The sequence below is a fragment of the Melopsittacus undulatus genome, chromosome 6 (genome assembly GCF_012275295.1).
Source record: "Melopsittacus undulatus isolate bMelUnd1 chromosome 6, bMelUnd1.mat.Z, whole genome shotgun sequence".
NCBI classification, from domain to species: domain Eukaryota; kingdom Metazoa; phylum Chordata; class Aves; order Psittaciformes; family Psittaculidae; genus Melopsittacus; species Melopsittacus undulatus.
In genome coordinates this window covers 50,626,603-50,639,397 of record NC_047532.1, presented here as the reverse complement: position 1 = coordinate 50,639,397, position 12,795 = coordinate 50,626,603, and the positions used below count along the sequence as shown (strand labels likewise).

The 12,795-nt window shown below is 41.8% G+C and overlaps 1 protein-coding gene across 1 annotated transcript in view; it reads left to right on the top strand.

The window, feature by feature from the left end:
• Positions 1–12,795, top strand: part of RGL1 (ral guanine nucleotide dissociation stimulator like 1) — a 67,729-nt gene that overhangs the window by 39,326 nt on the left and 15,608 nt on the right. The window contains exons 5-10 of the mRNA XM_034064000.1: positions 865–1,049; positions 4,032–4,156; positions 4,865–5,080; positions 8,733–8,836; positions 9,980–10,064; positions 12,379–12,468. Of these exons, the coding sequence (XP_033919891.1) occupies positions 865–1,049; positions 4,032–4,156; positions 4,865–5,080; positions 8,733–8,836; positions 9,980–10,064; positions 12,379–12,468 (805 nt within the window). The remainder of the gene's footprint in view (positions 1–864; positions 1,050–4,031; positions 4,157–4,864; positions 5,081–8,732; positions 8,837–9,979; positions 10,065–12,378; positions 12,469–12,795) is intronic.

The following is a 12,795-nucleotide window of genomic DNA, read 5'->3' as shown; positions in this document are numbered from 1 at the left end:
TCCCTCTGTTTCAGGCAGGGTAGAGATGATATTTATCACCATCTCTGGTTTCCCCTCATTCCACTTAGTCTGTAGAATGTCCATAGGCAGTTTTCTGCTGTTGGTGACTTTTTAGCTGCATGTGTCTAAGAAGGTCTGGGATAACTTTCCTGAAAGAAATCCAACACTCTAGTAACTCCTTAAGCATCCTTTTTCTGCACTGTCAGCATGACCAAGATACCTTTTTGCATGGTGTAATCTGACAGGCCCTCCTTGTCTTGAGGCTAAGGATAAAATAATGCTTTTGCCACATTTCATCCTAAAGTTAGCAAGACCAATCTGTCTTCTGGGTTCAGCTGTCTTGGTGCTTTGGGCTTGATATTGGGTACTGGCAGCACAGTGCAGCCTGTGCTGCACGTGTCAGGATTAGGGTTTTATCTTTACAGATGAGGCAATCTCAGAGTGTGTGCTTCTCTCCCTGTTCTCTGCCTGTCTTCTCCCAGTCCTCTCCCTGTCCGCTCCCTCTCCTCTTCTTTCAATTGCTTTATCTACCATTATTTGATATCCTGAATTTAATTGAAGGGTGTCAATATAGCTTCAGTGGATTTGATTCTGCGTTCATTTGGGGCTGTAACTAGATCCACTTGTATGAGTGCAAATCAGGAGCAGCTTCTCTGAAGCCCCTGGGAAAATCTGGGTAACATCTTAATAAGATTCCATGCATAAAAACAACCGATTCATTTTGGTGCTCAGAAGAAGGTCATCATACTGCCTTCATGTAGGGTATTAAAGTCTTAGAGTTTTTATTGTTATACTAATCACAGATGTATATGATTGCATCAATAGATGCTGTATACAACCAATTCTCTGTGTATTTGCTCTTAGTGCAACAGCATCAATCTTACGAGCCTGGCTCAATCAATGCTCTGAAGATTTCAGAGAGCCACCTAACTACCCATGTCTGCTGAAGATGCTGGATTACCTAAAGAAGAATATACCTGGCTCTGACCCAGAGAGAAGGGCGCAGAACCTTTTGGAGCAGTTCCAGAACCAAGAAATGGAAAATGACGGTAAGTTACCTTTCCCTTCTCTCAGACTGTAAGGTATCACAGGGATTTAGATGGAGTACATTTCATCAACTCTTGTGCTAATTGACAGTGTTGTGAGGTTCACCAGTGACCTTTCTCTTAAAAACAAACAAAAAAACATATTAAAAAAAAAACCCAACCCAAAACCCCCCTCTCTGTCTGACTCTGCAGGTTCTGTGTAGGATGAAACTTGTACTGTGTATGTGCTTATGCCTGTTTATTCCATGGTGTAGTGGAAAATCCAGCGCTTCTCTAATATTTAGCCAGGGATCTGAGATTGCTGCAGCAGCTAAGTGGTTAATTGTCAGTGAATTTCCCGTGTCATTGAGCTAAAACACACAGCTGCTTTTTGGCTGGTCTTCTGATTTCAACACACCACCCCCCAGCATCCCCCAAGAAAAGCCCAGATCAACAAAAAACAAAAAGCAAAATACAGAGCTGTGACAAAATACAGCTTGAGTCACAGCCTTGTTGTCATGAAGCTTTTCTTCCTAGTTACCATCATGTCAAAGGAAGTGTCTGTGGCTGTTTTTTCCTATTTGAGTGGCTGGTATCCAAGGACAGAGGAAAACCTTACGTTATTGTGGGTCACAGTCTACTGAAAGAAGAGTGAACTGTAGTAACACATGTTTGCTGTGTGCAGCAACAAGCCTGATGCATTCCCTTATCCTGGTCAGAAAGCTTCCTGTGACATAAGCTGAGGAGTTGTAGGAGCTCATGTAGTGTGTGAACGAGAACTAGAATCAACTTCCAGCTTTGGTAGAGGGGTGAGAGGGAATAATTCATGTCATAAAGCATAAAGGAAGTGACAGGAAAAAAAATAATTCATCCCATAAAAATCATGTCTGCCGGATGTTCCAGAAATACCATTCCAATGCATACTACTGTGAAATGCCAAATTAATTCAGTCATTAAAATGTACATAAAAAGGAGTAGTACACAGAGCCCAGGCTTTTTCCGTCTCGAAAGCACGTAAGTGAACAGGATTGCTAATGTGTGCCTATGGATGTCCTTTCCTGGGTTTGGTTCCCCCATGTCAAAGAAAGCTTACAAAGAGCTGTATTTGGGTTCATCTGTTGTTCCAAGCAAACAGAAGTTCCCAGCAGCCCTGCTTCTGCATTTGTTTCCTCTGAAGCATTCAAGTTATGCTATGAATTTACAAATTTGGGTCCTGAGACTACAGTTTGATTTGTGGCATCAGACCTCCACTCAGTGCTGCCACCAGTTCTTCCAGCTTGGGCAATACAAAGCTAGGTGAGCCAGAGACTGCAGATTCAGAAAGGGTGCATGGTTGCTGTCAGTGAAATCAAGCAGGCTGCTGGGCTTTGAGAGGGGTAAATGGATCAGAGCTATTTGAAGAGTACAAGAGGATTCCAGCTTCTGGGAGTGTAAGGAAAAGACTGGTTACACAGTCATGAAGAAGGAGTGAGAGAGAAAGGAGGAAGAGGCATGAAAAAAGAAAAGGGAAGTCTTGCGTTGCACTCCAGGACCTGGTTTTAAGGGCACTGTGAGGTTTTGAATAGGGTTGCAACTCAGTGATGCAGATTTTCAGTTGAATTTCAAGAGCTGAAAGGAAAATGAGGAGTCACATAGCAAAAAAGAGAGAGGAAAAAGTGCAACTCTTGTAATGGTTCACTAGAAGTCCATTTAATTATACATAATGTTACGAAACAGGCACAGAAAAATAATGCTGAAACAGAGGTCTCCCTTTATCGCATTTAGCTCTGTCAATGAATGGTGCAATTAGAATGTGCAGGTGGAAATCTGGATACAGCCTGTAGTTATAAGTTGTTATATCAAAACTGTAGCAATTTACATTCAGAATTAGGTTTTGTTGTTACCTAAGGAAGGAAGGGAAAGCAAAGTATTTTGAAAAACAGTGATGAAGTGTCACTTTATCTGCTTTTGCTGCTTCGATGTCTGTTCTGCTTAAACTGGGTGTGAAGTATTGCATAAGATACTCTGAAATGCACTGTTGATTTTGTTTAATGAAATCTCACTAGCAGTAAACTCAGTACCTTTGTCGGTAGTCTTCAACAAGTCCATTTTTTCCCCCCTCCCTTCTTACGGAGTTACTGTCACCTTACGGTAAAAGGGATGAGGAAGAGGATTTATTTTTAGGGATTTTCTGTTTGACTTCCTCCCCTAGCATGGGAAACAAGGGCTCATTTCTTTGTGTTTAATGTGGCTTTGTTCTCAACCTGTGGGAGCCAAAAAGTGACTTGGGAAAAACCTGTGAAATCCCTTCCCTTCTGAACTGGATCAAGTCCCTCAGAGAGGACAGCTCTCCTGTCCCACCTCTTCACTGCTGCCCAGTGCAAATTTAGAAGCAGCATTCAGCAGAATGTTTGTAGGTGCTCACTGTGCTCCCTTTTTCTGGGAAAAATGCCTGGAGAGGAAAAGTGAGGGACGCTGGAATGAACTCTCTTTCAATAAAGTCCATGTAGCCACAAGTGGCGCTAAGAAATCTGGTATCTCCTTTTATTTCCACACATGGGAGATGAAATCTGGATATAAGAGCATTCCTAGTGCAATGTTTTGGGGCTATAATTGCATACTCATCCATTTACAGTTTGACTATTTTTTTTTTAGATTATAAGACAAAAATATTGAAAAGTAGATTAACAAAATTCTGCAGTGTTTATAAGGAATTGGGATGGTGGTGATGTTTTTTCTTTTGGAGGAATGTTTAACAAATGGGCAAAGCTGCTTCTCTGCTAAGAGACTCTAAACACCTGAATTCTTTCTAACTGTGTTTCTTTATCTTGCAGCTTTTCTTTGCCAGTTCAGTCTTAGGGTCATCATCTTTCTCACTAAACTATGCAGCACAGGGAGGCATTTGCATTAGGCTGGACCACTTGGGTGTTCTGCTATAATATGTACAGTGATGTCTTAAACAAACACCTGCTTTAATTCACTGTTTGCTGTATAAATTTACCAAGTTGTGTTTTCCATCCTGGACAGATGAGTTCCATAACACTTCCTCCAGTAACCAGTGTGATGAAGAGGAACTGGAGATCTGCAGTCCAGAAGAATTCTTTTCTTTCCAAGGACACCTTGTGGCAGAACAGTTGACATACATGGATGCAGTATGTAGAGCATATGTACTACTTGAAATGCTAGTGGAAATAGGACTGGGCTTCTAAATCTTGTTTATTTATTTATGTAAGTTCTGCATCAATGTAAGAATAGTGTTCCAGAACAGGTCTGTTGTTGGGACACAGAACACACCTCTGCTTGGTTATCCAAACTTGCTTTCTTCATTGAGCTCTTTTGTTTAGTCCTTTGGGTTTTTGTTGTTGTTGTTTTGTTTTGTTGTTATTTCTTGTTGTTGTGGTTGGTTGGTTTAGGTGTTTTAGGGTTTTTTTAAGTGTGAAAATACACTGTACAGCCTTTTTTGAAAAGTGTAATATTTGGCAGCTGAGAAATAGCATATTTTGGCTATATTGCTGCCTGGCCTGAAGATGTATAGGTATTCTCTACTGTAGTTCTCTGATTTGGTTTGTCTGTATCAAACTCCTTCAAATTATCATCCTATAAAAAGTTTTCCCCTTTGGTTGTGCAACTAATACAGAGGTGTCTCTTCTTTTCCCAGGACTATCTAGCTGACAGTTAGGGCATCAAGCCTATAAAGAATATGCTAAAGTATGTATTTTAAACTAAGTGAAACCAATTATTTACCCTTTAATACCATATTAGATTTATATCCAATATGTACTGTAAACCCGCATTTCTTCTTGTGGACTGTAGAGATACCTGAGAATCATGCTGACTTAGGCATCTCTGTTTCACTCTAGGAACTCTTCAAGAAAGTTGTGCCCCACCACTGCTTGGGATGCATCTGGTCTCAGAGGGATAAGGAAGAAAACAAGCACGTGGCACCTACCATCAGAGCTACTATCTCTCAGTTCAATGCAGTTGCCAACTGTGTTGTCAGCACTATCCTGAATAGCAAGGAACTCAAAACGCAGCAAAGAGCCAAGATCATGGAGAAGTGGATTCGTATTGCACATGTAAGGCATTTGTTCTAGATTGTTTAATGTTTCTTGTGCTGGGTGCCTTGGATTGAGGCAGTTGGAAGGGGAGAAGGAGGTTGTATGCATTGGCCCCAGGCCAGTGAACATCTTGGCTCTAATTCTTTCTGGTTTTGACTGACTTTCTTTGTAATAGCAGATGAAGTATTACCCTTCTCTCCTTAGTTCCTTCCCCATCCTGGGAAGAGGGCTGTTGCTGGTATCTTGACAGGGTTGGGAGTGCTACTTGAAGGGTGTCAGATACTGTGTCTTGCAGATAGGAAGTGCCATGTACTTGATAATGTAACATTTATGGTAAGATAAATATGAATTCAACCAGTTCACTTCCCTAGGAAGAAAATCCTGCTCATAACAGTGAAAGCAATTAAGGGATGGTTGATATCATCCAAAGGTTAGACTTGCTTTCAGAAGAAGGTTTAACAAGAACAGAGTAGGACTGGCAGTGGTGCAGGCAGTGGCCAGATTTGGAATAAGCTTTGCACTTATCTGCCTCTGGCCATTCATAGTTGGTCAAAGACCATCATGCTCCCTCTCCTGCGTCTGTGAACACCATGGGGGCTGAAATCAGACATGGTGGGGCATACTTGAGATATGTAGGGGGGGGCATGTCAGAGGCCTTACAGAAGTCCGGATATGACACCAATAGCTCTTCCCTTGTCCACTTAAGGTCACTAGATTGTTCAGGCAGGACTTGTGCTTGATGAAGCCATTTTGGCTGTCTCAAATCACTTCCCTGTCCTCTCTCTGCCTTGGTGTAGTATCTAGGAGGATCTTGTAGCAGATTGCATGAGTGTTTGTTAATCTTTGTGTGAAAGGGTTTTGTGTGCCTTGTTTTACATAACTCTAGTTTGCTTAGATTTTATCTTCAATATCTTACTGTAACCTTTTTAACTCCCCTCAGAGCACTGGGAAGCTGGCAGTAAGCTTGATCTCTCTTTTTGAAGAGAACATTTAAAGCACTTTCACATGAATATGTATTGACTTTTAAGAATCACATGGATTCTTTCTGAGCTATACAAACTAAGCAGTCATAAGAAGCTGAAGGCAGGGGTTTTCCAACCATGACAATGCACTTCTATGCTTCCAGAGGGGCAGTATTGTTAGTCCTGGCACCTGAGCTGTGGCAACTGCATGGTTAAGGAAACTGGTATGGGGAAATAGACTTTCACCTCTTTTGACACACCAACTTGTGTTATCATCTGATGGCTGCTTTATAAGCCATGTGAATGGATTACGAAGTTTGATTCTGGTTTTCTGTGTGCAGATCTTTAAACTGCAGATGATAATAGCTAAAGCAGGCTTTATGGGCAGCCTGGGCCACAGGCTGGGCAGGTGAGTACGAAGCAGCCTTCTGCTCATCATGGGGCAGCAGGGAGGCCTGAGGAAGCCAGGAGAGGCATCAGTCTCATTATACGTGTTCTGTGGATGGTGAACTTTGTTCTCCACCTCTACTGATTCAGAACTTCTCCCTTTACTTAATTCATGCACATAGTGAAATACACCAGTCTTAGCTGAGCACATGAAAATGCATGTGTGTGTTCTACAAAATAACTGCGTATGTAGAACAGCTGGTTATATATAACATCTATACTTAACTGGCCACTTCTGAAGCAACTTGCTTGCTTTTTGCATGCAAATGAGTGTTTTGAATAGTTAGAAGCCCAAATTAGAAAATAAGCCACTCATTAGTGTGCAGTTACACATTGACAACTAACTGTAACTTAGCAGCATGGAGTTCCACATTTGTTACTGTTAGTGACTTTTGGAACCAGTTTCCTGGTTTACAAGATAAACTGAGTAATTTCTCTAACTGCCAGCCCTCTAGACCTCTCCAGTCTCCCCAGATCTAAGGTTCCTGAGCAGAAGCAGCCAATGTCACTCACACAATATTTTCTTTAAAAGAAGTGAAATAATTAGGATCTTGTTATGCTTCATTTTTTAAAATCAAAGTTGCTTCTGCACAGGATTCTTTCTGCTATTGCTCTTATGAAGGACACAGCATGAAACAGTTATTCAAACCAGTCTTAAAAATACTTCTTCTATACAGATGAAGGCTTGCTGAAGTTTAGTCTGCAATCAGTTAAATTATGGAGAACACAAACTCCAATCTTGAATTCCTAATCTGTTTTGAATTATGCAATAGGCAGTTAAGTCAAGATGATTCCAAACTGGATCTTCCAGTCCATACTCCTGTTGTATTTGGAATAAAAGAAATGCTGAAAATTTGTGCCTCTTCATGTGCTTTGCAGCCTGAATTTCAAGTTGAACATACAAAAAGGAGCTCATTCTTAAATGTGTCAGTCTCTGAGAAAGAGCTGTTACGTGGCTTCTTTGTCACCAGTCCATGCAAGAATAGCTTTCAGATCTTGTGCGCCCTACTACCTAATCTTAAACTTGGCCTTTATCCAGCCAAATTGCATACCTACGTCAAGTGCTGTCTGCCCAGTCAGTCTTCTTAAGCCACACTGTAAATGTGGCCTTCTAAGTTGCAGAAATACTTTGTTCTTTTCTTTCCCTTAGGTAAATAAATGAGAGTAAATGTACGTGTCTTAATTGTTCAGTCAGTCTAAATGCAACTCATGAGCAGAGTTGCTGATATAGTAAGGTCTGACTTTTGTTTATGCTAAGGTTACTTTACATTTGTTCAGCCCAATGAAGGAAACAAATCATGTCAATTTTCACTGTAAGGATCCTTTACATAATCAGCATTACCTGTGTTATAATCAGCCCCATAAAAATTTGCAGAAGCAAGAATTGTAGTCTGAGTCTGTTCTCATCTACATGCAACAGTCAAATTGGCAGGTGTTTTGTCTGCTTAATGTGCATGCACAGTGTTTGTGAGAGCTTGTATTTGCAAGGGTTCCTGAAGTCATTGGTGCCCATGCTCTAGTTCATGGGTCACCAACAGGTTGCCAGGAAGGCACCAATAGATTGCCTTGAAAAGTCCAAGGCCAGCCTTTTCCCCCTTCTCCTTGCTTCCATTTGCTTTACAAGGAATCTGCTGGGGTTTTGAGAATTAAGCTTTTCAGTATCCTTTTCCATCAAAGCTTTTGCCACAGAGAAGCTGCGTAAGAGTTGTCAATGAACTAGCCTCTCAGCTAGCATTTGATCGCAACTCTGGAGAGGCTGGAAGGGTTTTTCTCTTTACCTGTGTCCATACTTGAATAACAGGCTATTCCTGTGCATGTCTTTGTTTATAATTGACAGGTGGATGCTTGAGGGTAGCATGCTAAATACCACATATGAAGAGGCAAAGTCTGCTTCTTCCCCTAAAGGGGAAAAGGGAATGGTAACTCGAAAGAGCTTTCTAAGAGGTGTAACATTTGTGCTTTTTAGCTCTGCTTCAGGGACCAGGTTCCCCTTTTATTGTTACTAGGAGAACTGAAAGCTGTAGCACTAAAATGTCACCACAAATACATGCAAGTGAGGAAAACAAGATAGAAGTGCCAAAGCCTGAAAGTATTTTGTGGCTGGGGGAGGGAGTGCTGTTTTTGATGCTCAATATTTGCACTGCTGCCTGCTTAGATGTGAGAATGTGTAGCAAGCATTACACCAGTCAAACAGGAGAGCATAAATGTATTTGTAATGCTGACATTTAATGCTCCCATGTTTCTAATGGCTTCTTTCACAGGAATGTAGGATCCTGAAGAATTTTTCCTCCTTAAGGGCCATCATTTCAGCACTGCAGTCCAACTCCATCTACCGGCTGAAGAAGACCTGGGCATGCATTCCAAAGTAAGCCTCTCGCTCTGCTCCTATGGCCAGTCCCAAACAAAGGCAAAAACCTCATTGTTCTTTCTTTTCATCTTGTTCTTCTTAGTCTTCCTATTCTGCTCCTTTGTGGACATCTGTTCTGTTAGGACTTCTTACTTCTATGAGGCTCAGACCCCTTTTTTTGGGTCTGACTGCTGTGAGCTCTCTTACATATCGAAGGGTCAACTTGCTCTTGGGGATACTGGGTCTGTTCTGTCCTTTATAGCTTATTGGATCTCCCACAACCTCTTCCAAAAAGCTGTGGGACCAGCTACTTGACCAGATCATGCACACTGCTCTCAGATGGTCAGCAAAAGAGCCCCCTGATACTTCTCTATTGTCTTCTCTCCCATGGAGCTGGAGAAGGTCCAGGTTGCCACAGCCCTCATTAATCCTTTCCTGGTCCTGACATGTCCTTAAATATATCCCTAAACAAGAAAATCCAAACATGTATTAAAGACAATACTTTGTACATGGGAATACCTGGCATGTTTACTGCACGCCAAACAGACACTAGTAATCTCCTTGTAGGAAAGATGTTTTTCTGCTCATTCAGTTTGGGAGAAATAGATTTCTTTCCTTTGCCTTTGATAAACAAAGGAGAATGTCACTGCCAGGCAGTAGAATTCTGCATTTCTCCTAGAGAGGTGGGTCTTTCTTTCCATTGCCCTGTGTTGCTGTTCCTGGTCAAAATATTGCCATCTTGTAAACATAGTGTTGGACAATAGAAAGGGACTTGTTCACTTAAGTGCTTCTAGCTTTATAAAGTGCATGGAATAGGGCAAAACTGAAGTATGTAGGATACCTCTGACAGCTGGTTTTTGTCTCTTGTGTCCATTTACATCCTTTCTTACAACAACCTCATAGCCTGCAGTGTAATTGAAAACCCTGCTCAGGGTTTGTGTACCTATGGTATTTCTAAGTGATGCTGTCAAATAAGACCTGACTTTACTGGGAGCACCAGGAAGGTTCCTAGTAGATGTGCAGCATCTCATTGGATGCAGTTTGGTTGTGTTCATCTTTTTAGGTACCCAAGTGTAAATGATTTGTGAGAAAAAAAACAGTGATCTGATCTATTTAGAGTGCTTACTAATGACTCAAACTATTTACTTTTTTCCTGTACAGGGACATAATGCTGATGTTTGAAGAGCTGGGTGATATCTTTTCAGACCATGACAATTATCTGACAAGCAGGGAGCTACTGATGAAGGTGAGAATTAGCCGAGTTGCAAGGCTACTGACCTCAGTTAAAGCTGAGGTTGATGTTTTTTCTAACCAAGGCTCATCTCTCCCTGAACTACTGTATGTGGTGCTTCAGGGGGGACAGATCTGTGAAACCTGTGCTTTTCTTTTGGGCTCAGAGGTGATCTCATTGTTCCTGAGAAAAACCTACACTAACATTACCCTGTTGAGCTTGGATACCCACAAGCAGCAGACTGCAGCAGCAGATTCTGTGGGGAGTTGTTCACAAGACAGCAGGTCAGGATCAGCAGGAGCCCCTCAAGTTGAATGTCACACTGCTGTAGTTTGGTAAGGCTCCTTTGGGCGTGGTGAGGTCTAGCTCCAGAATAGCTCTATGAGCTGTATTGCACCTACGACAGCGCTGGAGCTACAACCAGAGTGAAGAGGTGCTGCGTGGTGTAGTTTTGCTGAAATGAGTTACAGGTTAGCGCTTTGGCTTTATGCTGCTTTTGTCTAGAGAGATAAGCCTCTCACTTGTGTACCTCTTAGGAGACCTGGAAAGGCTCAGGTTTGCCCTGGTGAGTGCAGAGCAGCTCCAGATGAGATCCTCAACTGGGCTGCACCACTGTGGTACTTGTGACTTCACTGGAGTGCTGCCACTCGGGTTCAGCTGAGGAATGAAAGCAAGATGTTTATCCATCTATCCCATAGCTTTCTCAGGCCTGGAAAACGGGACTGGGAATTTTGAAGGAACAGGCTTCCTGCTGCTGTGTGTGGCCAGATGGACAGCAAAGCAGATTCTATCTGAAAGTTTGACTTGTATGCTCTCCTGGGTGAACCCCAACTTCAGGAGCTTGAAAGGGGTGAGGAAGAACAGCAGAGACAGGTTATATTCTGTAGAAAGTAAGGAATGCTTGCAGCAGTATTTTCTGTTTGCATAAAAAAATTTGCAGAACCTGGCTAATCAGTTTACTTTTTGGCAGTTGTATCCAGTCAATCTGGCATTTGTACTTTTACCCCCTTGCCTCGGTATCTGAAACACTGCATTTTGCTCAGGAAGGATGGGTGAACACATTCAAAGCTGTCAGTCTGCTTTGTTTACCATGAATTATCTACCTCTGTGGATAACTTAGTAGTTTTAAAGCAGGTGAGATATTTTGAAAGTAGTGAGAGGAGAAAAATTCCACAGAATACCTAGAACCTCTCTCCTACTTCTTGTCTTGGACTGCTTTGTTAACAATTGGAGGGTTCATGTCCACTGAAGCCTTAAAGCCTTTGTTTCATTTCACTATAAGTAATCCCTCTAGGGAAGCTGTGTTTGACCTTGCCTATCCATCCTTTAAATTTAAATGCAGAGCAGACAAAATGCCATATGAGGCAGGTTGGCTGGCACGGGGAGGGAGCACTGTGTTCTCCCCAGACAACAGCTCTGCTGCAGGCTGCAGTTGTAGCTTCTGTGCCTGCCTGCTGGCTCCTGCTAGAGAATATCGAGTTTAAGTATCCTCAAGATACTGAAACAACACTTCTTGTTCACTTGCTCCTGTTTTTTAGCCAAGGAAGGAAAAACATTTTGAGTGATGTGTTCTGTAACTGTGACTGAGAGAACTAAGTGTCCTAATGAGAGGCTCTTTCCAAGTGCAGACTGTTGTTTTGTGCCTCTTAAAAAGACACTGATAATGATTCATGTGCTATCTACCTGACCACTGGAAAAAAATAACAGTAACTCCCAGCATCCCTTATGGATCCAAGGAAGTAAAGACTATGGGTCTATTGGGAGATACTTCATCCATTCATAAGAAAACTTATATTGCAGAGATTAAAACCTATTACTTTAATTTCCTGTGTGTTTCTGGATTAGTAAATAAGCCATAGGGGGTAGTTGCCGGATCTCTGTGTCGCGGCATAAGAAAAACAACAAAGCCTTACACAAGATAGAGATGTTTACTTGTAGTACTCCTGATTAGGAAATTTAACCAAAGGCCTTGGGTCAGGAGTTTCAGGATAGAGTTGAGAGAAGCATCTAGACACCTGAAGTACATGTTAGCTGCTCTGATTTGAACTCTTGGGAGATTTTCAACAGCACTTAGCTTTGGCCTGAGTAGAGTCATTTTGCAAAAAAAATCCCTTATAGTCATCCTGTGGGATTTTGTCCAAAATTCCCAATCAGTGTATGAGCCCCAGAAAATTAGCACACATATACACACGTGTAGCTGCACAGCAAATGTTTTTGCTGGCCTGGCTTGCCTGGTTAAACACCTTTGCAATTGTTTCACACAAATGTAGTTGCCAGCTTACCGCTTAGCTCCTCCATTAATCGCCTTTAATTCCCTTTTAACTCACAGGAAGGAACATCCAAATTTGCAAATCTGGACAGCAGTGTGAAAGAAAATCAGAAAAGGACACAGAGGCGACTGCAACTTCAAAAAGACATGGTGTGTTTGGGGTCCTTTTTTACCTGGTAACATGATTAACCCTAATTGGTGAATTATAGAAGCAGCAACTTCTAGAAAAGTATTTAACAAAGTGAATGATCTATACTTAATACTCACAAATGTGCCTTCTATCAAGAAAAACAATCATATCAGTGCTATTGATTAGCTGATACAAAGCAAGTGAACCAAAAGGTTTAGACTGACTATGTAGTCAAAGTGTTTGTCCCTGTAGATATATGCCAGAAAGCATACTGCCCTCATGCTGTGGATCGTAGTAAGCAGGTAATACTATGTGTGTGTACATATAACGTGCAGAAAGAGAGAGAG